The sequence below is a fragment of the Monodelphis domestica genome, chromosome 8, assembly GCF_027887165.1.
Source record: "Monodelphis domestica isolate mMonDom1 chromosome 8, mMonDom1.pri, whole genome shotgun sequence".
In the NCBI taxonomy this organism is placed as follows: Eukaryota; Metazoa; Chordata; class Mammalia; order Didelphimorphia; family Didelphidae; genus Monodelphis; species Monodelphis domestica.
The window spans coordinates 1149514-1177483 of record NC_077234.1 but is presented as its reverse complement, the minus strand read 5'-3'; the positions used below and the strand labels follow the sequence as shown (position 1 = coordinate 1177483).

The following is a 27970-nucleotide window of genomic DNA, read 5'->3' as shown; positions in this document are numbered from 1 at the left end:
GGAGCGGCGCAGAGGCCTCTGGGAAATAGGAAGTCAGGAGCTCCTCTTGGCCACACCTCCGGCTCTCCCTGAGAGCTCTGAGCCGCTTCGCTCTCCCGCCCCTGCCCAGAGTCCTGCTGCCAGCCAAGGGGTAATGGGTTTGGGGAATGGTGGGAAGGGGCGGCAGACCCGGAGGCCCGGAGTGGGAGGGGCTCCGAGAGCGGAATGGAATGGGAGCCGGAGAGGAGGGAGAGAGGGAGGTGCTGGAGCGGCCACCCGGTTCCCGTGGGGGCCGGGGCGGGGCCTCCTGTGCTAGCCTTTTGGGGGAGGGACCGACTCCTGCCCCAAAGTCAGTGGCTGGCGGGTCCTGTGATACAGTGTGTGCATTTCACCCCCCCTCCCGCCCCCCGCCCCCGGGAGGCTCCGAGAGTCCTGCCTCCCTGCCCGAGGATGCGCGGCCACCCAGAGCCCGGCTCCTCTGCTCTCCCTGCTTCCCGAGCCCTCAGACTCCTCCGGGCTCTGAGCCTCCGCCAGCCCTCCCCGGCTGGAACACGTTTGCTGCCACAGCCTTGGGGCTCCGCAAATCTTAGACTCTCTCCCAGCTGGGGAAAGGGGGAGCCTGAGTGCACTCCCAGCCCGCAGGGGGACCTCAGTGGCAATCCCTCCGCCGTCTTTAAAGCCCGCCTTGCTCCTTTGGGCTTTGGGTTTGCCGAAGGAAGCTCGGCGCAGGATCAATAGGAAGTCCTGAAGGGAGAGCCGGCACCAGAATTAAGGGGAAGTCGGGAGGGCTTCTTGGAGGAGGCGACCTTTGGGTTTGGCCTTTTTGATTATACAGATATTTTTATTTGACCAGTTACATGGAATACATTTCCCCCAAAGTCCCCCGAAGTTCTGTGGCCCACGTAGTCTCCCTCCCCCTTCCTGGAGCCGGCCAGCCATTGGGTCTGCGCCTTGTCATGCAAAGCATGACTACTGCGTGGTGTTCACTGTTGGAAGAGAAGAATCACGTAAAAGGGAAAACCCGAGTAAACTCAAGGGGAAATCCTGTGCTTGCACCCACATCCCAACCTCCAGCACTTCTGGCTCTGAGCATGCTTTGTCGTTGGCCCTTCAGAACTGTCTAGTCATGGTACTGCTGAAGAGCTTAGTGTCTCTCACTTGATCGTGCAGCAGTTCTGCTGTTCCTGTGTCCAGTGTTCTCCCGGTTCTGCTGATTCCACTCCACATCAGTTCACGGAAGTCTTCCCAGCTCTCAGAGGAATCATTGCTTGTCCTTCCTCATGGAGCACCCTTCGTTCAGCCGTCCCCAACTGATGGATGTCCCCTCCATCTCCCATTCTTTGGCGCCACAAAGCGTCTCCTTTTATTTCCCCTCTCTGGGGTAGACTAGTGGTGATAGGAAGAGGGTCCACCTTCTTTGGTAACCCTTTGGGCATAGTTCCAAGTGGCCAGGTTGTTCCGGTCAGTTCTGGGTCCCCTTCACCATCTGTCACCTTCCCTTACTGTGCTAATGGACCATCTGATAGGTTGGAGTGAGAACTCCGTTGCCTTCCTTTGCACTTCTCTAATCACCAGGGATTTTGAACGTGGTTCTCTGGGATCATCGATGCCTTTCATGTCTTCATCTGAAAATGGCCTCTTCGTGTCCTTTGACCATTTGTCGGTGGGGGGTGGCTTGTCATAGAAATTGGACTTCCTTCTCTGTATGTGTGAGAAATTAAACCTTAATCAGAGAATTGGGCTGTGAGTTTGTTGTTTCCCCTCTAATCTTGTTTGCATTGGCTTTGTGGGCACAAAACCCGTTTTTCTTTAATATCGTCAGAATTCTTCATTGTACGGGGTGTGATGTCCTCGGTCTCTTGTTTGGTCTTCCCTTCTGCATAGATCTGACAGGTAGAGTCTCCTAAATCACTTAGAATATCATCCTTTACCCTTCAATCCTATGCCCATTCTGACCTTGTCTTGGTGCAGGCGGTGAGATCTTGGTCTCACCTCATACCTGGCTGGCTTCTGCCATCCTGTTTTCCAGTCAGATCATGAGTTCTTCCCCCACCAGCTGGGAGGCTGCATTGCTGTGGTCATTTCTCCTAATCGAGTCCATTGATCCACTCTTCTAATGTCTGCTTGGTAGTAAGATCTGCCACTGCGAGGACACCGTCCTTCACGCTTTTGGTTTCCTTAGTTCCCTTCATATTCTCGATCTTTGCTCTTTCAGATGAATTTTGTTATTCTATAAAATCGTTTGGGGCCGTTTTATTGATATGTTGCTAAATAAGGAATTTAATTTAGCAAGGTGAAGCCATTAATATTTTCACAAATGTTTAGATTTCCGTTTATTTGTGTGAAAAGTGTTTTGGAACTGTGTTCATATGTGTTTGTCTTGGCAAACAGATCACCAAGTATTTTATATTGTCTAGAGTACTTTAAAGTGCAAATTCTCTTTCTATCTCTTGTTGCTGGACTTTGTTGATGATACAGAGAAATACGATGATTTATGTGCATCTGTTTTGTGTCCTGCAACTTTGCTAAATTTATTAATTCTTTCAACTGTTTTTTTAGTTGATTCTCTAAGCATACCATCATATCATCTGCAAAGGGTGATAGTTTAGGGGGCAGCTGGGTGGTTCAGTGAATGGAAAGCCAGGCCTGGAGATGGGAGGTCCTAGGTTCAAATCTGGCCTCAGACACTTCCCAGCTGTGTGACCCTGGGCAAGTCACTTGACCCCCATTGCCTCACCACTCTTCTGCCTTGGAGTCAATATTGACTCTAAGACGGAAGGTAAGGGTTTAAAAAAACAATCAGTTTGCTTCCATACTATGTATGTTCTTTCCCCCTTGTTTTCTAGAATTATGTTGTTTAATTTCTATTTATTTTTAATTTGGCTGTCTATGAATCCTTATTGATTACCATTTTTATTATGTTGTGACCTGAAAAGGATCCATTTATTATTTCTGCTTTTCTGCATTTGGTTGTGATGCTTTTATGCCCCAGTACATGGTCAATTTTTGTACCTTTTGCTGATGAAAAGAAGGTGTGTTGCTTTATATCCCCATTCAATTTTCTCCATTGATGTATTAAATCTCACTTTTCTAAAATTTCATTCTCTTCCTTCTTGATTATTTTTTGGTTAGATGTATCTAGTTCTGAAAAGGGAAGGTTGAGGTTCCCCATATTGTGTAATTTCTAACTACAGGAAAGCAATTAAGAGAAACTGAGTCTCCAAGCCATAAAGAAATAGGTTTATTTGGATAGGACCAGTCTCCCAATAAAGCTGGACTTCTGGTTAAGACCAAGAGACCCCAAGCACTGTGAGAGACTTTCCTATATACCACCAAAGAACATCACAACTTAGATACCAAGTTAAAGATAATCCAAGGCCATTGAAAAATAGAGCAGGTTGATAGAAGAAGTCACTTAATGAACATGGGAGGAGCAGGGGAGCCTGGACTAGTGAGGCAAAGATAAGAGTGCGTGGTGTTGGGTGGTACCAGGCTTCCAACCCTGGGTCATGCCTAGTGATGTATAGTAGATCACAAGTTCAAGACCATCATTCTTGCTGAGGGTGCATGATATAGCCACTTTGAAGGTGTAATAGTTAAAATAGTTGTTTGGCTTAAACTGTAATAATTAAAATGGTTGATGTTGTAAACTGTAGTGAGTTAAAATGGTGGAAGATATAAATTGTGATAGATATAAGAGAGGGTGAGTAAATTTGACCACAGAAAATATGTTTCACTACAGTGTCTTGGTTTTTAAATCAAATATAAGGTGGTCGCCAGAGAATATATTCCCAATTATGAATATACCCAAGTCAATTGGGTTTTATAGAGATTTTAATTAACAATACAATGAGTGATCAAAGAAAGAGAGAGAGAGAGAAAAGGTATAAGTATGAAGGGCCTTAAGCCAACATGGCCTAGACCTGAGTCTTAAGAGAGAGAGAGAATCAGTCAGTTTTTTTTTTTTATCACTCACCACAAGATTTGTCTTAAGCAAGGATATCTGAGGAACAGAGTCTCCCCAGAGGGAGTTCCAGCCAGAGTCAGCCTCCCAAGGGACTTCTTCTCAAGAGATCTTCAAAGGGCCTCCTCCAAAAGGATCTATCTCCAAGCATCTCCCAAAAGGAACTATCTTCAAGCTCCTCTCCAAGGATTCTCTCTCCAAGATCTCTTGCTCAAGAGATACCTTTTCATATATAGGGTTTTTTTTCCTATGTCACCTGCCCTAAGTTCTTCCATCTACCAATCACCGTAGATGTTTCCTAAAGGACAGCCCATCTGAATTCCAGCTAAGTCGACTAATCTCCTCAGTAGGTCTGAACCAGAGAAAATGCTGCTGTGTTGACTAATCCCCTCAGTAAGTCTGAACCAGAGAAAACACAGCTGAGTCGACTAATCTCATTAAGAGAAAACCTGCCTGACCTTTTTAGGTACCTAGCATCCCATTGTATCAATTCTAAAAACAGGCATGGCTCAAAGAACTCCTTGCCTTTATAAGTATGGTTTTTTAAGTACTTTCATTGTTTAGCAAGGAGTTTTCTCCCCTAAAGCAGTCTTAAGTGCGGGTGGAGTAGAGGTCCTCCCATTTCTGATCCTGGCGAGTTCTCACATCAAAATGGGGAATGTTTCCAGTAGGGAATTTGTTCCAATGGAGGATTCCTCAATGTGGAAATTTTTAACATTCACAAGTCTGAGAAATTTCAAGATTTACAAAGGGTGGGGCTGACACTCAGGCCTGTGCTAAAGTAGTGATTTACTTAATTCAAAAGCTTAATACTTAAAATAATCACAAAAGATTACTAAAATCATGACTTATGCTGACTATCTCAGAATTACAATTATGATTATCTCCAGACTACTGATAACATTAAAATCTAATCCTCATAGAAGGGGTAGGGGATTTTTAACTCACCCGTTCATGCAGTTTTAGTATTTCCTCCTTAAACTCTCTTAGCTTCTTTCTTTCAAAATTTGGAGTCTATAACATTTGGTGCATATGTGTTAAGTATTGATATTACTTCATTGTCCACAGTGCCTTTTATCAAGATGTCATTTCCTTCCTTATCTCTTTTAATTGCGTTAGTTTTGTCTGAGATCATGATCGCTATTCCTGGCTTTTTTTTTTTTTATCTTAGTTGAAGCCCAATAGATTCTGCTCCATCCCCTTACCTTTACTCTGTATGTGTCTACATGTCCCTCAGGTCTGTTTCTTCTAAATTACATATCATAGGGATTCTGGCTTTTAGTCCACTCTACAATCAGTTTCTGTTTTATGGATGGGTTCATCACTTGCATCACTATGCATTATGATTACCATCTGTGAATTTCCCCTCCATCTTGTTTTCCCCTTTTGATCCTACACTTTCTCCTTTAATTCTGTCCCTTTACACAAGTCTTTTGCTTTTAACCACCCCCTCCAATTTCCCTTCACTTACATTATTCTTCTCCCCACCACCACCCTTCTAATTCACCTCCTACTTCTTTATGCAATAAAATAGGATTCTGTATCCCAGTGAGTCAGATTATTCCCTTTCTGAGCCAGTTTCAATAAGAGTAAAGTGTAAGCATTGCCCATCACCACACTCATTCTCCATTCTACTGTATTAGTTGGGGGCGGGGGGTGGGGGGAAGGCTGTGCCTGTTTAGGTGATAAAATGTGCCTCATTTTGTTTCATTCTTCCCTTTTCTCTCATTGCAATCCTCTTTCTCATCCCTTGATTTTTTTCATGTCATCCTAAACAGTTACTACCATAGCCTCTGTCAATGTATGCTGCTTCCAACTACTATGGTGATTATAAAAAGTTTAAGTTACACATGTCCATGTAGGAATATAAATAATTTAAACTTATTCAGCCCCTTACATCTTCTCTTTCTTATTTGCCTTTATATGGTTCTCTTGAATCTTTTATTTAGACATCAGATTTTCTATTTAGGTCCATTCTTTTCATCAGCACTGCTTGGAAATCTTTCATTTTAGTAAATGGAAAATTTTCCCCTTGAATGAACATAGTTGGTTTTGATGTGCAGTTGATTCTTTATTGTAAACCTACTTCCTTTGTCTTTGGGAATATCATATTCCAAGTCCTTTAATATAGAAGCATCTAAATTCTGTGTAAACCTGACTATAGCTTCATGGTATCTTAATTATTTCTTTCTGGCTGCTTCTATTTTCTCCTTGGCATGGGAATGCTGGAATTCGAACATAATATTCCTGGGAATTGTCATTTGGGGATTTATTACAGGAAGTGATCTATGGATGCTTTCACTTTCTATTTTCTCTTCAAGAATATTAGGGAAGTTTTCTTTGATAATTTCTTTTAATATGCTGTCTAGCCTTTTTCTAATCACAACTTTCAGATATTTCAATAGTTTTTAGATGATCTCTCCTGCATCTATTTTCCAGGTCAATTGTTTTTACTATGAGATACTTCATATATTATTCTGTTTTTTCATTCTTGAATTTTGTTTGATTCTTTATTGGTGCCTTATGAAATCATTAGTTTCTATTTGAAGAAATCTAATTTTTAAAGAATGATTTTGTCCTGTGCCATTTTCAACATCTTTCCCCATTTGGTCAGTTCTACTTTTCATAGAACTCTTTTCTTTTTTTTTAATTGGATTTTTGTGTCTCTCAATTTGAGAAATCCTGCTTTTAAAGCTGTTTTTTGCTTTTTGTATTTCTTTCATTTCTCTTTGCCATTTTCCCCACCTCTCTTATTTGATTTTTAAAATTCCTTTTTGAGTTCTTCCATTGCCTTGGACCAATTCTCATTTTCCTTTGAAGTTTTCCATGTGGCTGTTTGATCTCACTGTCCCCTCCTAAGTCTGTGTCTTGCTCTTCTTTGTCTCAAATGATTTCCCTGGTTAGGTGTTTCTTTTGCTGTTTACTCATTTCCCAGCCTTTTAAAAATGTCTACTTTTACGGGTTTTTCCCCTAAGCTCTTCTTTTGAGTTTCTGAACATTCAGTTCTTCCACAGTACTGTGTTGGCCCGTGGGCTGAGAGCTCTGGAAGCTACTGATTCAATCTCCTCTCAGAACTTCTGGTGGCTGAAGGATTCAGTCCTGCAAGCTACTTTGCCCTAGGAATAGGGGCTTCTCTGTAGGCTTGTGTCAGGGTTTAAAACCTCAAAGGGTAGGCCTGGAATGCTCTGCTGTTGTCTCATGCGGGGTCCAAGGGTCTCAGATTTGGTCTGTGCCCTGGTTTGGAACCTGGCACAGTAGGTGGAGGTTGGGCAACCTTCACTCCTCTGTGATGTTTTACTTCCATTTCCCCTCTTCACTTCATGAAACAGACCCTCTCTGCCTACCTTTCATGTTGTTTTCTGCGGGAAAGTTACTTCAATTTGTCCCATTTTGGTTCTGGGGCTCCAGTACTCTTTCTGGGGCTCTATTTGATGGTTGGTTTGAGGATTCTCAGAGTGGTTCCAGCTTGCTGTGCTACTTGCCACCATCTTGGCTCTGCATCTAGTGGGGCATTTAAAGAAGCCGGAGGGGGCTCTGTCTGCAGCTTGATCTGGGGAGATCCCAGCCCTGGGAGAGAATTCCTTGGAATTCCCACTGATCTCCAGAATACAGGGGTTACAGAGCTTTGGAGGCGGGGAGGGCTACCATCTGAGTGAATTCACTGAAGCTCCAGGCAAGGGTAGATGGGAATGACTGAGATACAATAGCAGGAGCTCACGTGGCCAAAGAGGTGCTTCAGGGTTAAGTGTCTTCCTGGGCTCCATCCTGGGGAAGAAGGGAAACCCAGGGCAGAATTCCTTCCATTCTCTCTGTAGCTGGAGCTGGGATGGCTGGGCAGAGATCTCTGCTCCTTCCCCTTAGATTGTCCTCCTTCCAGTTCAGGCCTCCAGGTTCTGAGAAAAGACAAGACCAGATCCTGCTCACCTCGGGGTGCTCTAAGTCCTTGGTTTGACCTCTGGGAGATGCAGGCAGAGGACCGACTCAGATGGCCCAAGGAAATGGCAAAGACCTCTAGTCTCTGCTCAGAAAACCCCAATGGAGGGAAAGAAGAGTTACCAAAGGGAGAACAGATGGGTTCATTGTGGGTGGGTGTTCCAGGAGGGCAGAGCTCTGCCTCAGGAGCCCTGGAGCCTCTGCCTGGGCCCATCTCGTTTGGGATCCCCAGGCCCTGCTGCCTTTTAGAGGCCTGGGAGGATGGGAGAAGAGAGGGGATTAGAAGAGGAGTAAGAGAGAGAGGGGACTCATGTTCCCCTTCAGACCCTCTTCTTTTCCCAAGCTGCCCCTCCCTCCCTCTCTCCCTCTGTTGGCTCTCCCCTGAAGGCAGGCCTGGCCCTTGGTAACTGCTGTGGCTCCTCACCCTATGTAGATCCCTGTGGGACAGCCTCAGGCCTGGGAAGAGAAGGAAAAACCTCTGCCCCTCTTGGTACCTTCTCCCTCCCCAGCTCAGGGTGCAGACCAATTGGCCCATAGAGTGGGCCAAAAGGCAGTGAGGAAGATGGGCTTTTCTACCCTGGGGAAAGAGGGAAGGGAGTGCCCCTGGGACTCCAGGCCAGCTCCTGTTGTTCAGCAGGGCAGAGAAGTCAGGCATTCCCTGGGCCAAGGGAGGCCTCTTAGGAAGATCTTTGGCTGGAGCTCCATTTAGGGGTTCATAATGTCATAGGAAGGGGGAAGCAGGACTCTGGGTGGGGGAGACAAGGCTGGGAAAAGATGGAGGAACGTTACCAAATGGACTCACTGGGGCTACTTTGCTGCCTCTACAGGGATCCTGGAGTCCCAGGGAATGGCCTTTGAGAGGAACAGACTCCCAGCTCAGGTAAGTATATTCCAGCCCCAGGTCTGAGCCCTATCAGCCAGTGAGGTCCTTCCATGGGTATGACACAAGATGGTGTAGGGAGCTGCTCCCTCCTTCCTGCTGGGTCATTTCTTTTTTTGTTCCTTTTAATTGAGTAATTAATTAAATTAAGTTAGACTATTTTTCTATGATTACATGATTTATGTTCTTTACCTCGCCTCCTCCCTCCCCTCTCCCGTAGCTAAGGAGCAATTCCACTGGGTTTTACATGTATCATTTGTAAGGGTTAAAATGGATTTGACAAATATAAGTATTTTAAAAATTGTGGTCACTGTTTATAAAAATTAATTCTTAAGACACAATGCTTTATTACAGCAAAGTAGAGATTGTAAAAGAAGGAAATGTAGTTAGGAGATAGAAAATATCTTCTAGCTAATACCCTAAGATCCTAGTGCCTCCAGACCACAAATGTATTTTCTTTCTTCTGGGTGTTGGAGAGTTCCTTTTCCTAAAATTTCCCCAATAAATTTTTAACCTTGTATTTTAGAATAATAATACAATGCCCCAACACCAGGATCACCCCAGGATACATGTATGAGTATATGAATCAATTGCATGAAGAAAATAAAAAACATAAAAAACCCAAAAAGAAGAGAAAAAAATTTAAATGGGGGGGGTGGTATCAAAATCTTATGTATATAAAATTATGAATAAACAAGAATAAACCCTTAACCAGTCCTTGAATCATTAGCAAGGCTCAATTTAAAGTGATGTATGTCTCTTCAGCCTATAGGACAATTGCAGCAATTTTGTACTTATCCGACATTAGCCAGGGCTTCAGAAAGTTGTAATACTATAAAAGAGAAAAGGGACTAGATTCTGAAGTAAAAGGGAAGTATGATTCCCTGATCTGATTTTTTCTTCAATTTCAGGGATAGGGGAGCCCAAAAGGCAGCCAAACTAAGGGCCTTGTCAGAACGTGGCCTGAGGGAGGCCAATATCTGACCTTGTCAAACAGCCACTTCCTTGAGTCTCAAAGAATTCCTCTGTCTTTGCACAGATTCTCATCAATCCCAAAGGGATTGATTGTCTCCTTCACCTCGTGCTTCTTGGCACCGTACAGTGGTGCTTGTGTGATCCCTTCTTCTGAAATCAGATTTAATTATTAATAAAAGTTTCATAATATTTAACAATCAATGGCAGGTTTCCATAGTCTAAATCTTTTTGTTATTGATAGGTATTAGGACTAATGGATATTGTAGACTTACCCTTCAAAATCAAAAACAGTAATACTGATTACATGTACTTTAAATACAAAACATAAGAAGAAAATTCAAATATCCTATTGCAAATAAAAAGAAAAACAATAAAAAATTCAAAAATTCAGTGTGTCAGCCAAAATAATGTTCAGCTTGTCTTTGGGCTTTTATAATGCTATTATCTCCAGTCCAGTCGTAGGAGGAGGTTACAGATGAAGACAATTGCATGTGACAGGATATACTTAATCAGTGTCAATAGAAGTTACCCATTTTACATGTCAGTAATGAATCCATGACTCCTTTTCTCCAATTTCGATAGCTGTTAGAGTGGTTAACAGCACTTGAAATGGACCTTGTATTTAAATTGCATTACAGAGACTTCTTCACTATTGGGAGGGGAAGCAACTGAAGCAGTTAACATCAGTAAGGCAATGGAGTCTGAAAAGGCTTAAAATTCACCTCCAGACACTTTGAGGTTCCTTCCCCTCCTGAGTACCATCATTCATCTAGATTTGTCTGAGCTCCCTTATGCTGAGGGGGATGTCCACCGTTAGTATAATGTGGATGAACCCCATTTTGGCATTTTGGTGTGTGAGTCATGATTTGCCTCATAAGAATTATTATTTCTTTAAGAGTTTCTATTATTGTTATTATTTCTAAAATTTATGTTTCTATATATCTAATTCCAGTTCCTACAGTTTATCATTATGTGACCCCTTTTTCAGCAAAAGTAACACATTAGTGGTTGATTTGTGGATTCCTGCAAAAGGGCTGTGGCCACTCTTTGATTTGCTTTACTTTGTCAATTTTTTTCAGTTAATACTTTTATTTCCTTCCTTAATACTTCCACTAAGTCACTGTTGTCTTCACCTTTCTTTTCATATCCATCAAAAATGAGGGCAGCTGGGTGGCTCAGTGGATTGAGAGTCAGGCCTAGGGAAGGGAGGTCCTAGGTTCAAATCTGGCCTCAGACACTTCCCAGCTGAGTGACCCTGGAGAAGTCACTTAACCCCCCTTGTCTAGCCCTTACCTTTAGGCCTCATTAATAAGAGAGAGAACCTTATGTCTTTCTCCTTCCATTAGAAAGGCGTGGAGCAAACATTTCATGTGGGATCATAGGTGTAGTTAATACTTTCCAGCTTTTTTTATGACTACAATGGGCTCATCTTTAAAGGAAGGGGTATTTACCTTGAAAATCTCAATATTTTGTGGAGTGAATGGAAAAAGTTGTTTCATGGTCACTATACTCCCTCGTTTATTATAGGTGGGTAATTCACTCGTGGGGAATAGGCCTTTAATTGAATTATCTTCGATTACTGCTGCTTGGCTTTTTGTTTGGGTTGCAATGGAGTGAGTAAGGGGATGGAGGGAGAGATGGGTCGGGTAGGGGGATAGGTAGTTTCGGTAGAGTGAGAGGTAGTTTCGGTAGAGCGAGATAGTTTGAACAGCATGAGGGATGTATCGAGCAGGCCAAGAGTTCGTTTGAGAGGTGGGTCGAACAAGATGAGAAATAGATCCGGCAGGGCGAAGCAGAGACTGAGTAGGCTTAGATAGTGAGGCCATAAGGGGTGATGAATTTCCCTTCTGAGTCTTAAGATCACTCAAGCTATCTTTCAGTTGTTTTTTCTTGGGGAGGAATGGGTAAACTGCAAGGTATCCCATGAATACAATTATACCCAGAAACAGTAATAAACGAAGAAAATGTAAAATTGTGAGCTGTGCAAGCTTGATAATGCTCTCCGGGAGCTGGAACTGTTTGAATTAGGCAGGAAACTGCTCTCTAACAATATGAGCCATACTTTTCAGTACCATACTCAGTCACCTATTTATTTTTTTAATCTAATTATTAGATTGCCTGCAATTCCACTTCCTGGGCTTAGGAGGCACTGCCCTAGTGTGGACTAGCTGGGGGATAGAGTCTCAGGAGGCTAGAAGGCTAGAGAGAAGAGTGTTTTAAAGACTTTAACTGAAAAAATGGTGTAGATACAGACATGCCCTAATTTGCTTTTGTATGGAGGGCCTAGAAAACTTAGCTTGAGGCTAAATTTGGGAGGGAAAGCAAGAAAAAGAAAAAGCTTTCTATTTTAGGCAAAACAAAACACTTTCTTGTAGGTGGAACCCTCAGGGTAAAGCCTGAATTTAGAGAAGAGGATGTGAGAAGTTTTTTCTCTTCCCCTGCCCCCAGGAGTAAAAACACCGGTTGCCATGTGCTTCCTCAGCCTGGGAGAGCAAAAGGCTTGGGTGGAGAGCACAGGCTGTGGGCTGCTGGGAGATTTCCTTAGTAGGGTCTGCAGGCTTTTCTGGGTTAAGGGAGAAGTTTTAGATATCTTTACTGCTGCTCTCCCTAGTGTTCCACACCCCCCACTCCACTCAGGCTAATGCTAGAGGCACATGGGGGCTCAGGAAGAGCAGCCTCCCAGGAGCAAGATAAAGCTAAACTTGTTAATTTAGTCCAATAATTAACACCTTCTGACAATAAAAAACAAATCTCGACTGAACTTATTAACTTCCTGCAGTACTCTTGAATTCTGGGTTTCCGGGTACTAGCTTGTGGGGGCAGGGTAGCCTCCCCAGGAGGCAAGGAGTGGGGAGGGGGTGGAAGCATACCACCAGGAGAAGCCCTGAGGGAATTGACTATTGCTAAAATAACACCCAGCTTACCAGTGTCAAAATAAAATTAATCTACAATAATTTCAAATATTATATATTTTAAGATTTATTAATGATCACTAGAAGTTACAAAATAAAAAGGTAACAAAATAAAACCTCGTGCCCATGGCTAATCCACTGTTCAAACAGCCTGCTCCACCAATGTCCTGACCCAGCAAGGGAAGAGAGCTAGGCACAGAAGATCACCATATTTATCCCCTATCTATGTAAGCACATAATGATGGGAAGTCAGTGGGATCCTGGGAAATGTAGTTCAGAGGCACAAGATTTGCAAGCATTCCGCCATCCTCAGTTAAAGAAGTGGGGAGGGGGTAGGACTTTCCTATCCACGAAGGAAACAGACCAACACAGCTATAACTTCTGGCTAATCTGCCCTTTTGTGTATCTTGCTCTACCAACTTAGAGCAGAGTAATAATTCTGAACTGTAGAACTTAGCCATTAATGAACTGACTTGAGGATAGTTTTAGAGAGAGTAAAAAGTGAAGAAAATTGAAGAAGATTGAGGGTATTCGTCAAACCTTTGTCGTCTGCCAATAATGCAAAGATTAAAATGTGTTTGACAAATATAAGAATTTTAAAAATTGTTGTGGTTGTCATTTATAAAAATTCACTCTTAAGTCATGAGGCTGTTAGCAGGTTTTAGTAGCTTTAGTCTAGCAAAGTAGAGATAGTAAGAGAGGGAAATGTAGAAAATATTGTCTATCTAAAATACCCTCAGTCCAGATCCTCATACCTCCAGACTGCAAATACAGATCCGAATGCGAATCTCACCAGGCAATGAGAGTGTCTCCAAAGCCAAAGAGTCTGAGCTACAGCACCAAAGACCTCGATGATCTTGAGTGCACAAAAGGCAAAAGACCTTCATGCTCAACAGAGGGTCCCGCCTGCCCCGAGAGAGAGCCCTGAGTGCTCTTGAGGTCCCTCTTATATGCAATTTTCTTCACCCATCAGCTCTCTTTGTCACATCTCAGGAATGAATAAAAACCTCCCAATTTGCCTGACACTGCCTGAGAGGGGCAGTGCTTATGGTCTTTGGGGGTGTGAACTTTTTCTAATAAAAGGTTCTTACTAAGTGTGAAAGGAAAGACACTCCAATTTCTGGGTTAAGTTAAAATAGACAAAGAGTTTAAATTCTCCTTCACACCTTGATCCAGACCTATTTCCACATTATTACTATTTGCAACAGAGTGATCATTTAGAGTCTACATCCCCAATCCTATCCCCATCAAACCATGTGATCAAGCAGTTGTTTTCCTTCCATGTTTCTGCTCCCACAGTTCTTTCAGAATTGTCCTGGGGCATTGCATTACTGCTAGTAGAGAAGTCAGTTACATTCAATTGTGCTACAGTGTATCCGTCTCTGTGTACAATGTTCTTCTGCTCCTCTCACTCTGCATCACTTCCTGGAGGTCGTCCCAGTTCACATGGAATCCCTCCAGTTCATCACTCCTTTGAGCACAATAGTATTCCATCCCCAACAGACACCACAATGTGTTCGGCCATTCCCCAATTAAAAGAAGACCATTGACTCCTTCATCTTTGCTCTCTAGGGATCCTGTCTTTGCTGTCTCTACTTGCCTAAGCAACAGACACATATATGCACCCCCTCTTCCTGTTTCTTTTGGCCAAGCTGTTCCCTCTTGAGACTTGTCTGGAGCAGAGCCTGAGGGTGTCCCCTGGTCTGTGGTCCTCCAAGACTTCCTAGGCCTCTCCGACTCTGTTCTCTTTACCGCTTCCTAAGCTGAGTCAGCGAATCAAACACTCTTGTCCATGCCCACACAAAGAAAGGGAGAAACACTGGCCACGCTCCTGGCCCCCAAGGTCTGGCCAAGGAGACCCATCAACAGTTGTGTCCAAACAAGTATGATGGAGGGAGGCATTCTGGGAGGGGAAGGCTCTCAGGGTTCTGGGGACCACAGAAATCATTGGTTCCCAAGGGGAGGATTTAGCCCAGACATGAAGGAAGCTCAGGGGCCAGAGGGAGGAGGGAGAGCATTCCCTGCAGGGATACAGACAGCCCCGGGAAAGGCCTAAAATCAGACAATAGAAGGTGTCAGCCATTGTCCCTGGGTCAGAGGAAGAGGAAGCTGTGAAGAGATAGAAAGGGGCTTGAAGGTCATTATATGCCATTGGATCCTGCTGTAGGAATGGTCAGGGTCCTTGCTAGTGGCAGCCAGAATCGGGCAGCTGGGGATGCACCCAGAGCACTCCTGTGGCTTTTGTATCCACTCCAGAGTGTGGCCCCATCACTACCCTTTTGCTACTGAGCTCCCTAACCCAAAGTCTGAGGAGTTTGGGGTGAGATCAGGAAGGGCCCTTATATAGAAATGGACAAAAATGGGGCCTTTTTCTCAAAAGAGTAGCTTCAAGTATTCTTCAGCATAGCTATTTGTACCAGACCCAGGAGCTGGGTGCATTGCTTCTCTATTCAGTAGAATTCCTTACTGGTCCAGTCCTTCCCCTGTTGGACAGGCCGAAGAGAAGGGGATGCATTCCGGAAGTTTTCTTTTCAAATACAGTTAGGGAGGTCCTGAAGGAGATTTACTGGACGTGTCAGAATGGAATCCAGCTCAACTTCAAAAGATGGGGATACAGACAAACTGGAGAGCTTAATGTTCTCCTAAAAATCTGCTTTCAACAGTCTACATAATAACCCTCTGAGGTCAATGTTCTTAAATTTATTATTTCACAGTTGCAGAAACTGAGGCAAACAGATTAAGTGACTTTTCAGTCATGTAGCATGTAAGAGTATGAGGCAGGATTAGAAATCAGATTCTCATGAATTTCCACGATTTTATAACTCTACTATTAACAACATTTGTGCGCCTACCTTCCCACAACTCCCTCCAACACCTATGGTTTCCCAGTTGTTGTTTTTTTCCTTTTTTGGCAATTTGTAGAGTATATGAGTTGAAGCCTCAGCCCTCTTTTAGTTCACATTTCTATTCATGAGTGACTTAGACCATTTTCCATATGGTATTTCTTTTGAAAATTCTTTATTCAGATCCTTTGACTGTCTAGTGGAGAATGGCTCTTGGTCCTGGGTTTTCAAATTCTCCTGGATATAAGACCCTTTTCAGAGAAATTGGATCCCAAAGTTTTTCTCATTCACCCAATCGCTTATCTTGGATGCATGGATGCTGTCTGTGCAGGAGTCTTTCTGTTTTAAGTAATCAAACTTCTCCATTTTTTGGATAATTGCCTCTATTTTGAATTCAGCTAAGAGTTTGTGTCCCAGAACTGCAGTTTTTAAATTAAAGAGCTAAAATGTATTTCTTATTATTCGTAACTAAATAACTTCAAAGCAATGCGTTTATAGTATGGTATAATTTTGTGTCCAGCAAAGATTCTTAACTTTTTTTGTGAGATTACAAGATGCCTTTTATAGTCTCATAGTCTTAAGTATCCCTTCTTAGAACAATTTTGTTTTTAAATGCATACAATTCATAGGATTGCAAAGGAAACCAAATATAGTTATCCACAAAAATATTTTAATAAACTCATGATGCCCAGGTTAACAATCCTGGATCTAAATCAGCCTCAAGATATGCTATTTGAGGTTTTTTGAGGGTACATTTGACAACTCCTACATCCCCGTGAGATGAGGTACCTTCTCGTGCCTGTCAAATTGGCCAATGTACCAGAAAAAGAAAATGATCAGTTTGGAGATGTATGAAATCTGGGCCACTCATGCCCTATTGGTGGAGTTGTAAATTGATTGACCATTTGGGGGAGCTATTTGGGACTCTGCCCAAAAGGCTTTCAAACTGTGCTTACACTTTGACCTGGTTATATAACCCCAAGAGGGGAAATGAACTTATTTATACAAAGATATTTATATAGCAGATTGTTTTGTGGTAGCAAAGATTTGGAAATAGAGGGATATTTGTTCATTGTAGAATGGCTGATCAAGTTCTGGTATATGATTATAATGTAACCCTTTTGGGCTATGAGAAATAACAGTCAGGATTATTTCAGAGAAACCTAGGAAGACTTCCATGAACTAATGCAAAGTATGAGCAGAAGCAGGAGAACATTTTCTACATAACTCTGAAGATAGGATTAACTCTCCCCTTGTCTATTTTTAGCTAATCAAACCAAGAACTTAAAGTACCCCTACTTACCATTAAGTGTGAGAATTTACAAGTCACTTACTAGAGTAAGCTCATACCTCCAAAGGTCACTACCCCCCTCCATCCCCTCCCCCAATGATAAGCAAATTGAGAGACTGCCATTGGTTTTTCTGAGGAAAAGGGAAGGACAGCATGTGGGGAGAAAAAAGCATAAAAGAAGCAAGCAACATGATCTAGCATTCATTCCCTTCCTGGCGTTTGGAGAAATTGGTTCTGGAGATTCCTTTCCTGGCTTGAAGGAGACTTTTTCCCTGGATCCTGTGTTGGCCTGCTAGGTGAGTGGCTGAGATTCCTACCTTTGGAGGAGGCTGTGTAGGTGGAACCCTGGCTGAAGACATCACCTTCTGGATGAGGATTACCGGGAAATCTACATGGAGACAGAATCCCCTATTGGGCCTGAGCCAAATTTCACTGGAGAAAGGCTGGTAGACTTGTTAGGAATCTTTCTCTTTATCTCCATTTACACTTTCACTCTTCCCTCCTCCTCTTTGTAAATAAAAGCTACTAAAAGTCATTTAGACTTAAGCTATAATAGTTTAAAATCAGCCACCACAATATTGCTTTATAACTCATATTTAGTATAAAACCTAAATTTAAACCTTAGAACAGCAACACTCTATGGTCAGTACCTCTCAACAACTCGGCTATTCTCAGCAATAATACAGTGTTCTAAGACAATCTCAAAGGACTTATGACGAGGAAAGCATCTGCTTGCACAGAAAGAACTGATGGACTTTGCATTCAGACCAAAATATATTTCCTTTTTTTAAATTTGAGATTTCTTCCACAAAATGATTAATATGGAAAAATATTTTACCTGATTGTATGTATAAAGAAAGTCTAGATCAGATTGCCTGAGATGGGGGAAGAGAGGGAGAGATTGAATTTTGTAAAAATTAAAATCTCAATACTTAAAAAATACTATATTTTAAGAGATTTATTAATGATCATTAGAAATAAAGGAATAAAAAGGTAAGAAAATAAAAACCACATGCCCATGGCTAATCAACCTGTTGAAAACCCTTGCTTACCACCACAGTCTCGACCCAGGAATCAAAGAGAGACCAGGAACCCCACCCAATATATCGCCTGTCTACAGGAAGTGCATTAAGGACAGGAAGTCAGTGGGCTCCTGTGAATGTAGTTTGTAGGGTAACAGGTTTCTAATTATTCAATTTAGAACTCAATTCTTAAAAAAAAGAATTTTTTTTTACATTTCATTGAGGAGAAAATAAAGTATTACACTAAGTACTTATCCCTGTACCTGTGAGATATATATGAGCTGTTTCTCTTCTAATTTCTTATAGTATGATCTTTAATAATGTCCTTATAGAATATGTAGTAGAGTGTGGTGTAGGCTTACGGTCTAAGCCTCATTTCCTTCCAGAGGCCATTCCAGTTTTCTTAGCATTTTTTTCCAAATAAGGAATTTCCCCCCAAATAGCTTGTTTGCCACTTTCTCAGACATGGAATTATTTATTGCTGACTCTCCTTTTTTCTTTTGTTGAGATTTTATTCAGCCCTGTCACATATCCCCTTCATCATGTCATGAGAGAGTGAATTACATTTTTCTTTCTGGATTTAATGCTTGTATTTTCTACTCTTGAGAATTCTGTTCAACCTGAAACCTCTTCTCTGTGGTTTGACTGGAGAAGCTTATGTGGACTAACGTTTGGAACTCCCCCTCTCTGAGGAGAGATGCCGAGGCTGACATTGCCACTGTTTCAAGGAAAACTCTATTCCCAGTATTCTTCTGAAGCATTTCTTGTAGGGTGTGTGAAGAAGCTGGGACAACCTGACCTTGTGCCATCTACTAAACTGATTCCCTCTTGTGAAGGAAGGGATGCGTTTAGGGCAGCAAGGGGGGAATTGTGAAAACACTCTCCATCTTGTGACTCAGTGCTGGAACTGGCTCGGTTCCCTTTCTGTTCAGTTGTGTGCCGCCTCCTCCACATTCTGTCTCAGGAGGAAGGTTTATTCAATCTGGAGTATTGGGAGAAAGCCAAATTACATTATTTGAACCTGCCTGTCTGGGAAACTGCTGTTTAGAGACCCCCACCTTAGGCTTGAGGTTAGGTTGACCAGAAACACAGTCAGATCCTGAAGCTTGATGGAAGGAGTTTTCTCCTCATTCTACGTCTCAGGCATTTGATGTATCTAATCTGCAATATGGGCCCACATTGATCACTCCATTATTGTTTCCATGTTCCTTTGATTGTTTACACATATTGGGAAGGAGTGGGGCCCCTTTTCATGGAACTTCATCTGCTCTTCTCCCCCCTCCCAACTTGGCGAGTCCCTAATCCTTTTTGCAATTGGAAAGCAGATGACCCAGTATTGAATTGTTTCCTCTTCATTCATCTCTTTTAAGGTAGATAGATGGAAAAGGCCCCTCTTCTTCCCTCACTTACCTTTTATTTTGCCCAGCTCCTCCCTCTGTGGCAATGTTGCACTGGCTCGGGCTCTTTGATGCTAGAGACACTCACAGTGAAACCGGCTGCACTGGGACACAGGGACAGGGTGTCAGACACGTGGCTCTGTGACACCTGTGTCCCACCGCTGGGTTCAAAGCTGGAATGGAAGTCCCCTAGATATTTTGTTTCACACAATAGTTAGAGCCTCCACAGAGGCATTCCAGAGAATCCTGGAGCCGCTCTTCTCAACCTTCCATTGGGTTCTTACAGACTCAGCTTCAAGTGCTGACCCTGACACTGACAAAGGGTGACACCTTTGGGCCCCTCCCTTCTCTGTATGTCAGTTTCCTCCTGTAACTGACCATCCTGGGCTCTTAAAGACTCAGCTTCTAGTGCTGACTCTGACACTGACAATGGGTGGGACTATGGGCCCCTGCCTTCTTTGGGTGTCAGTTTCCTCCTGTAACTGACCAGAGGTGGGCTCTTCATTGTGATGTGACTTTCAGCCTTCTGTGCTCTGACTTGGGCTGCTCTAGGAGATGGTGACGTTCCAGGATGTGGCTGTGGACTTCACACGGGAGGAGTGGTGCCTCTTGTCCCCTCCCCAGAAGGAGCTGTACAAGGAGGTGATGCTGGAGAATGCCTGGAACCTGCTCTCTGTGGGTAAGGAGCCTCTCCCTGCTGCTGCCATCCAAGGGAATGTCGCCCTCAGAAGTAGGCAGGGTTGGGAGCAGTTTTCAGGCATAAGGAAAGGACAAGGGCTGGTGTGGCGAGTCCCAGAGCCAGGGCCCTCCTCTGCCTGCTTCTCCTGTAAAAGGGCTTTGCATTATGTAATGGGGCCTTGCGGGCTGCCTTTGGTGCTCCTGAAGTTCAAGATCAAATCCGTGTGGAATAATCTCAGAGGTGGAAGTAATCTCAGCGCTGATTCCATCTTCTCTCTCCCTGGCCCGGAATTGTGTCTCCCAAACCCATCTGGGAAAACTGTTTGGGTGGATTTTCCTCCCAAGCTCTTCCCTAGAGTGGATCCACTATTTTGGGTATTTTTTCTCTAGCTCACAGCTCCTAGGTCCCCAGCAGAGCGGGGTTGTCCTTAGTCTTCCCTCCTGTTGGCCTAAGCCTCCAGCAGAGCCTATGAGAAAGGGAGGGAAGGGAAGAAGCGTTGTTTATAACAACTTGCTCTTGGACAGGGGCCCTGCCGAAGGTTTTCTCTGTAATAGTATGGCACTGCTTCTTCCACAAGTTCATCTTCCAAATTTAGTGACACAATTATCCCCATTGTATAGTTGAGGAAATAGCCGATTAAGTGGCTTGTGCTGAGGCACACATATAGAAGGTGTTTGGGACCAGATTTAAGTGGAGTCATTCCTGCTTCTCAGTTCAGGTCCCTGTCTCCTCCTCTTCTAACTGCCTCTCCTTTCCAGATATTAGAAAAAACTATGGACTGAGTTCACCCTTCTCTGCAGAAAATGCCTCAGAACCAATTGTTCTGGTTCCAGATTGGTTCCCTGCCCTCCCCACCTCCTTTCCTCACACTAAATGCTTTGGAGACTCCTCCAGGAATTCCCATAAGCCTCCCATAGACCCTGCTTGCACTCCTCTGTCATTGTCAGGGTAAATTGACTGGCTGAAAGACAGCCTTGGCCCGATGAGGATTGTTGAGCTCCCCAGGAGAGGACACAGAGACTGCCCAAGAGAACAGTCCACAAGCCTCAGAGAGGTGTCAGGGAGTGAGGAACAGGCAGGGTGTCAGGACAAAAGCAGATCCCTCGAGGTCCCTGGGGGGGGGGGGGTTCAGGCTGATCCAGAACAATGACTCTTAGACCCAGTTTGGAGATTTAGGGGTTTCTGCCAGAATGGACTGTTGGGAGGGGGGCTGTTGCTCATTCCAGGTCCTCCAGCAAGGTAACCGGCACATCTTACCCTGGGTTCCGACATTACAGACACTGAGGGGTGAGGGCAGACTCCATGGAGAGAGTCTCTGAGTGGATTCACTGGACTCCTCAGCCTTTCCCTAAAGAGAACGCAATGACAAGCTTCTCTCCATCCTTCTCCCTGATTCCCTTTGCTCAGGGCTTCCAGCTCTCCCAGAAGATGTGATCTCTTATTTGGAGCAGAGGGAAGCCCCATGGATGCTGGAGCGAGAAGGTCCGAGGAGCTGCTGCCCAGGTGAGTGAGGGGGGAAGAGGTGTGAGAGCTGGAGTGAGCAGATGCTTCTGTGTGTCCTAGTGAAGCCAAGGCTAGATTTGGGCGCAGGAGGACCCAACTTGTAATCCTTTTTCCGATGTTTTAGCAGGGGCTTCCTGGACAAGTCACTGAACCCACGAGCCTCAGTTTACCCATATGTAAGATGAAGCTGTTAGAGTCCATTTCCTGTCAGTTCCCTTCAGAGGATCAGTCTTTGACCCTCTATGAAGTAATTTTGGGGGATTGAAGGGCCTGGAAGTCTCCTGCAGGTGCCCAAATGGGTTGCTTATCCACGCTGAGCTCTTCATCATCCAGAAACATGTGTGAGTGCTTCTTCTGTGCTGGGTCTTGGATTACGTTACAGGAGACATATAGGGACGCAGTGAACATCCCCTGCTCTCGTGGAGCTTGCTAGCTGCTAGAGTAGCCAGTGTGCTGACAATCCTATAGAAGCCCTTTAGATGCTGAATCCAGTGCAGTGAATCCAGAGAGGGAAGGCTCTAAAGAGAAGAAACTGATGGAAGATGGGCCTTAGCTGGGGCTACTAAGCCAAAAGCGTAGCCGAGAAGCCAGGGGAAAGCATTGGCCCAACTAGCTGCAAATGCCACCTCTAGCAGTTCATCTCTGATCCCGAGGACAAATATTGGAGGGCATCTCATGGAGACAAAGACATCAAGGAAGAGTGTTTGAGGGTTAGAGAGAAATGGTTTGATTGGTTCTCAGAAGGAAGGGCTCATTGGTGTTGAAAAGACTGGAAATGAAAGAACAAGGGGGGCATTGGAGGAAGGAATAGACTGGGCTCCGATGAAGGAGTGGAGTAGGATTCTTGGCCCATGGAAAGGGAGTCTCTGTAACTGGGGCAAGAATGACTTTTTCTCTGATCCTGAGGCCAAAAAGGAAAAGCAGGCAGCTGAGTGGGGTGAGATGTGGAGGATAAGAGAGCTCTGCAGAGGTCCAGCTTTGTTCAGGGAAACAGGAGGCCAAGTTCTCAGCTCAGAAGGTGTGGGCAGGGGATGGGAGGAAGCCATAAGGGAGAGCTGGAGACCAGGGAAATATTTGGAAGGCTGCTGTGGGGGGTGGTAAAGGGAATCCCTTAGGGAGATGTCATAGGATTGCCTTGCCATGGTGAGGACCCAGCTGAGATCAGGGAGCCTCAGTGTAGAGTGGAGCCAGGCAGCTGGTTTCCTCATTTTCCTTCTCTCCATTGACCTGCAGCCCATGAATAGGTGCTGCCTTATTTAGAAGCAATCCAAGGCTAAGCTTTCCCAAAATCATCAGCTCAGGCCCTGCTCTCTGGGGCTCAGTCTTTGTCCTGTTCTTGTCCTAGCCCTAACCCTGTTCTTGGACAATCAGGTGACCACCCCACCTCGCTTTAGGGAAATGAGAGCCTAGAAAGAAGCCTCAGATCTTCCTGATTGGGTCTGCTCTGGTTCCAACAGAGTTACTTCTGACTCCTGAGAAATAAGGACCAGAAAGAGACAGAATCCTAGCTGAGGCATGCATTTGCCTTCTAGGAGAAAGATAAGGATGCACAGATCCTGGTAGTGCTTGGGCCTGACATAAGCCCTGGGCCCAGCCATTAAACATGAAAAAATATAAAATACATAAATACATAAGCAGTAAAAAATATAAAATAGGTTCTAGGAAGTATGCTAAGCCCTGAGGATACAAAGGAAGAACAACACCAGTCTGGACTTTCCTATAGTTCACAATGCAGAATTCCAACGTGGAGATGGTTTTAAAAGAAACAAGAGATCCTGAATCTCACTCTGAGATGATCCAGGGCAAAAAGAGTATTGGGGAATAGAAATGTTTTTAATTCAACAGGCAAATAAGGAAATACAGGAAAGAATACCTTCAAGAAGAAAAGCTATCAAAGGAAAAATCAAAATTATAATGAGAAACAAAAGCAATCATTTGCACATGGCTCCTACTGTGTGTCACACGCTTTATTAACATGTTCTCATTTGATCCTCATAGGAACAGATGAGTTATTTGATATTATAATGTCCATCTTTAGACAGAGCTCCTGTGAATTGCCCAGGGTTAAACGTGCTAGCAAGTTTATTAGGTAGGATTAACATGCACCACCACCTGGTTTGTAATTTTTAAGAAGAATGTCATGAAAATGCCAACATCTATATGAGGTAGAAAATAAGAAGAGAGTTATACAAACCTTCTTGCTGAGGGGTGAAAATTCTTTTTTGGTTTTAGCTCTCTAATCAGCCACCAAAAAGAATTGCTATCGACCAAGTGAAAACTCGATTTTTCCATTGACTTATGACAAATAGGGTATTAAATGATAAATGTACGTGGACATTAGTGGAATATATCACTTTTTAACAAAGTTTATCTGCAAAACTACCTTTTTAAATTTCAGAATATTTTTCCGTGGTTACATGCTTTATTTTCTCTCCATCTCCTCTTCCCTCCCCCCTCTCAGAGCTGACAAGCAATTCCACTGGATTATACATGTGTTATCACTTGATATACCTATTTCCATATTATTCATTTCTATAATAATCTTTTAAACCGAAACCCCAAATCATATACCCATAGCAGCAAGTGATAACTCATATCCTTCGTAAGGATGGAATTTCATTTATTCTATCACTGGCAAATTAGTTATAGTCTTACTAAAACTACCACATGACTAACCTGTGTTGTCAACCAATACCTTTACAAAGCTCCCAGCCAGAAGAACAAGGTCTTAAGTGGAGAATAAATTCAAATGAGAAAACAATCATAACGTTGCAATGAGTGACCCTTTAAGGGCTGTTTTTGTCAAAAGGTTTTGGTCAATGAGGGTTTCATAAGGGCCTTTACCCTGCCCATCTAGTGTGAAACTTGAAATTTCTCAGGCTTGTGAATGTTAAAAAATTCCCCATTGGGGAATTCTCCATTGGGACAATTCCCTACTGGGACCAATCTCCATTTGGACAGTGAGAACTCTACTTAGATCAGAAATGGGAAGACCTCTACTCCACCTGTACTTAAGCCTGATTTAGGGGAGAAAACTCCTTGATGAACAATGAAAAGTACTTAAACTCATACTTAAGCCATGCCTATTTTTAGAATTAATACAAAGGGGTGCTAAGTACCTATGAAGGTCAGGCAACTTGTGACCTTACAAGGAGCAAAGAGGAAAGAAACTTACTCAGAGATTCTAGCCTACTCAGGTGTGGATTACTAAAAGGATTAATCTACTCAGGTGTGAATTCAGAATGGGCTGTCCTTTGGAAAACGTCTACTGTGATTGGTAGATGGAAGAACTTAGGGGAGGTGACATAGGAGAAAAACCCCTATATAAGAAAAGGACAGGATGTCTCTAGGAGACGGTCTCTTGAGACACAATCTCTAAGGAGGTTGTTGAGAGAAGGACAGTCTCTAAGGAGGTCTCTCAAGGGAGGCAGACTCTGGCTGGAACTCCCTCTGGGGAGACTTTGTCCCCCTGAATCCTCGCTTGAACAGATGTTATGGTGAGTGATTAAGGACTGAGTGATCTTTTCTCTTTAGGCTTAGGCCTGGGTTGGCCAGGGCTGCCTGGGCCGTCCTATTCTTTTCTCATTTATTTCCTTTTTCTCTCTCTTTCTTTGATTCCTCATTGTATTATTAATTAAAGTCTCTATAAAACCCAGTTCACTTGGGTATATTTATAATTGGGAATATTTCTCTGGTGACCACCTTATATTTGATTTAAAACAAGACACTGTGGTGAAAACATATTTCCTGTGGTCACAATTTACTCACCCACTCTTATATCTACTACAATTTATATCTTCCACTATTTTACTCACTACAGTTTACAACCTCAACCATTTTAACTATTTCAGTTTATAGCTCCCACTCTTTTAAATGCCACAATAGTGAACCAGGTTTTCAAAGGCTCTGCTCTCTCTGCTGCAAGAATGCAAATCCAAGTAGCATCTCAATTGTGTGGTGCAATTACAGGGTAACCCCGGAATGGGACAGCTATTTACATATGGGGCAGCCAAATAGTGTCTGTGAGCATGAATGGCCAACCTTGCTGGAAGCTTGGAAATAATTTCATGTCAAGTTGAGAAATGAAAAGAATATGTTACACTTAGAAGCAGAGTTTGATGTCATCATTGAATGCACCCCAAAAGCATCATATTCCTGGTTATGATCACTTGGAATCACGGTGGGGGAGGGGGGAGGGACATCTTTGAAATACTTGTTATCCAAGGGGAAAAGAAGTTACAACAAAATTGGGCCATTATTTACTGCTTAAGGTGACAGTAACAAATTTTGAGCTCAGGTCCCCTCAAATCTCCAAGGGCTGTCCACTAAATGGGACAAGCTCAAAAAGACTAATAATGAAGCAGGCAGTCGATTTCCTTATAAAAGGATGATGGACTCAAGTTACTGTATGAAACATTTTTGAACATGGGAAATTCCAAGTCTGTTTAAATTGTATTTAGTAAAAGGACTTTATGGTAGTGAAAAGAGGCATTTAAAGAAAAGTAATGGCTATTCTCAAGAAGTATGGAACAAAAAAAAATATTTTATGCCTTAGGCAAACTTGATTTCAGATATTTCAACCAAAAAAAAAGTTGGAAGCAATCATGAAGGAAATTGCATAACACATACAGATAAGCTAGATCATGAAATAATAGGGATATTTAGTACACATACACACAGTGGTATTATACTTCTGAAGATAGGATCGAATGTGTAGACAATGAAAATGAAAGCAAAAAGGGAAGATTGAAAATAAGTTGTCTAGTACTGTGGACAGAGCATGCCCAGTCACAAGATTTGGTTTCAGGTGCCAGGATTTGGGTCATCATTCTACCATAATTCTGAGGTCATGATCTGAGATAGGAATGTAATGATGGTAACATGGCCAAAATTACAGGTTTGTTATGAAGACACAATGAGATCATGTGGAATATTCATTATTAATTAAATTGTTCTTTCACTTTAAGGTACTGGTATTTTCAAAGGATGGATTGTGTCTATTTATGTTGGAAGCCTTTTCTTACCTCAGGAAATAGAATATAAAGCAGTTTATGTTCTGATAGTGCAGGAAAGGAGATATGGTTATTTGTGTGTATACATGACTATACATGTATGTTTTACTATGTTTCTTTTTGAAGGAGAGATCCTACTGGAAATGAAGGTGACTCGAGAAGATATGAGTCTTTCTGTGGAAGAAATGGACAAACAAAGACTCATGAGTGATGTTCCAGGTAACATAGCTTGGAGAGAATTCTGTGTTGAATCTCAAACTTCATCCCATACTGAATATCAAAGAATGAATTCTGAGGAAAAGTCTAGTGAATGCAAGCAATGTGGAAAGATATTCAGTCTGAGATCCAGTCTTGCTCAGCATCAGAGAATCCATACTGGGGAGAGACCTTATCAATGCAAGGAATGTGGAAAAGCATTCACTCTGAGATCCAGTCTTGCTCAGCATCAGAGAATCCACACTGGGGAGAAACCTTATGAATGCAAGCAATGTGGAAAGACATTCACAGAGTGCTCCACTCTTGCTGTACATCAGAGAATCCACACTGGAGAGAAACCCTATGAATGTAAGCAATGTGGAAAGACATTCAGAGTGAGATCTAGTCTTGCTCAGCATCACAGAATCCACACTGGGGAGAAACCTTATGAATGCAAGAAATGTGGAAAGACATTCAATCTGAGCTCCAAACTTGTTCAGCATCACAGAATCCATACTGGGGAGAAACCCTATGAATGTAAGCAATGTGGAAAGTCATTCAGACTGAGATCCAGTCTTGCTGAACATCACAGAATCCACACTGGGGAGAAACCTTATGAATGTAAGCAATGTGGAAAGACCTTCAGAGTGAGATCCAGTCTTGCTCGACATCAGAGAATCCACACTGGGGAGAAACCTTATGAATGTAAGCAATGTGGAAAGTCATTCAGTCAGAGCTCCCATCTTACTGGACATCAGAGAAATCATAGACTTTCACACTGAACTCTTACATTTCACTAGTATGTCACAAGCTCTACTTAGATTAGGTCCAAGTGGACATGATTTAGACCTAAAGTGTGATGCCATTAGCAAATTAAGGGAGCATAGAATCATTTGCCTTTGAAATCAATTTATTTACAAGGGAAGAATTTGTGACCAAATTAAAAGTACACAACATGAGAGGCATCATGGATTTTTGTTGTCTTAAGTTCAAAACTGTAAAAACAAAGAGTACCAAAAAATTAAAAGGGGAAACAACAAGCTATCATTTGCTTTAAAACAAGATGTTCAACTGTGTGAAGGGAACCCTCTCCCAGGATCGTGCATGGGATCTTACCTGCATCCCAAAGTCCAAGCAACAGTCATCTTGTTTGGGTCATGTGACTGTGTGTGAACCAGACATGATTGAAGGGGACCTTCTGGAAGGGCGAGGGAGGAAAAAAGGTTGAAGACCAGGAAGTAGGGTCTCTTTCTGGAGTTAACTGTGATGGGGAAGGTGGCTAAGGGAACCATGTGGAGAGCACCCAAATGGCTAAAACACTTTTCTCTTTAGTCCTCTACCTCTCCCTATCAAAGTAGACCCTAATAAAATTAATGAAAAATAAA

At 43.0% G+C, this 27970-nt stretch overlaps 1 protein-coding gene across 2 annotated transcripts; it reads left to right on the top strand.

Annotated features, from left to right (window-relative positions):
* On the top strand, positions 1–27970 carry LOC100619187 (zinc finger protein 829-like). Of its 2 annotated transcripts, none has more exons than XM_056807577.1 (5): positions 1–130; positions 8704–8756; positions 19719–19875; positions 21283–21378; positions 26517–27970. In XM_056807577.1, the coding sequence occupies exons 3-5, from the start codon at positions 19752–19754 to the stop codon at positions 27365–27367; spliced, it is 1071 nt and encodes a 356-aa protein (XP_056663555.1). In that variant the 5' UTR covers positions 1–130; positions 8704–8756; positions 19719–19751; the 3' UTR covers positions 27368–27970. The 2 variants fall into 2 exon arrangements, with proteins under 2 accessions (XP_056663555.1, XP_056663554.1); XM_056807576.1 differs by having other exon boundaries at positions 2–130; positions 19749–19875.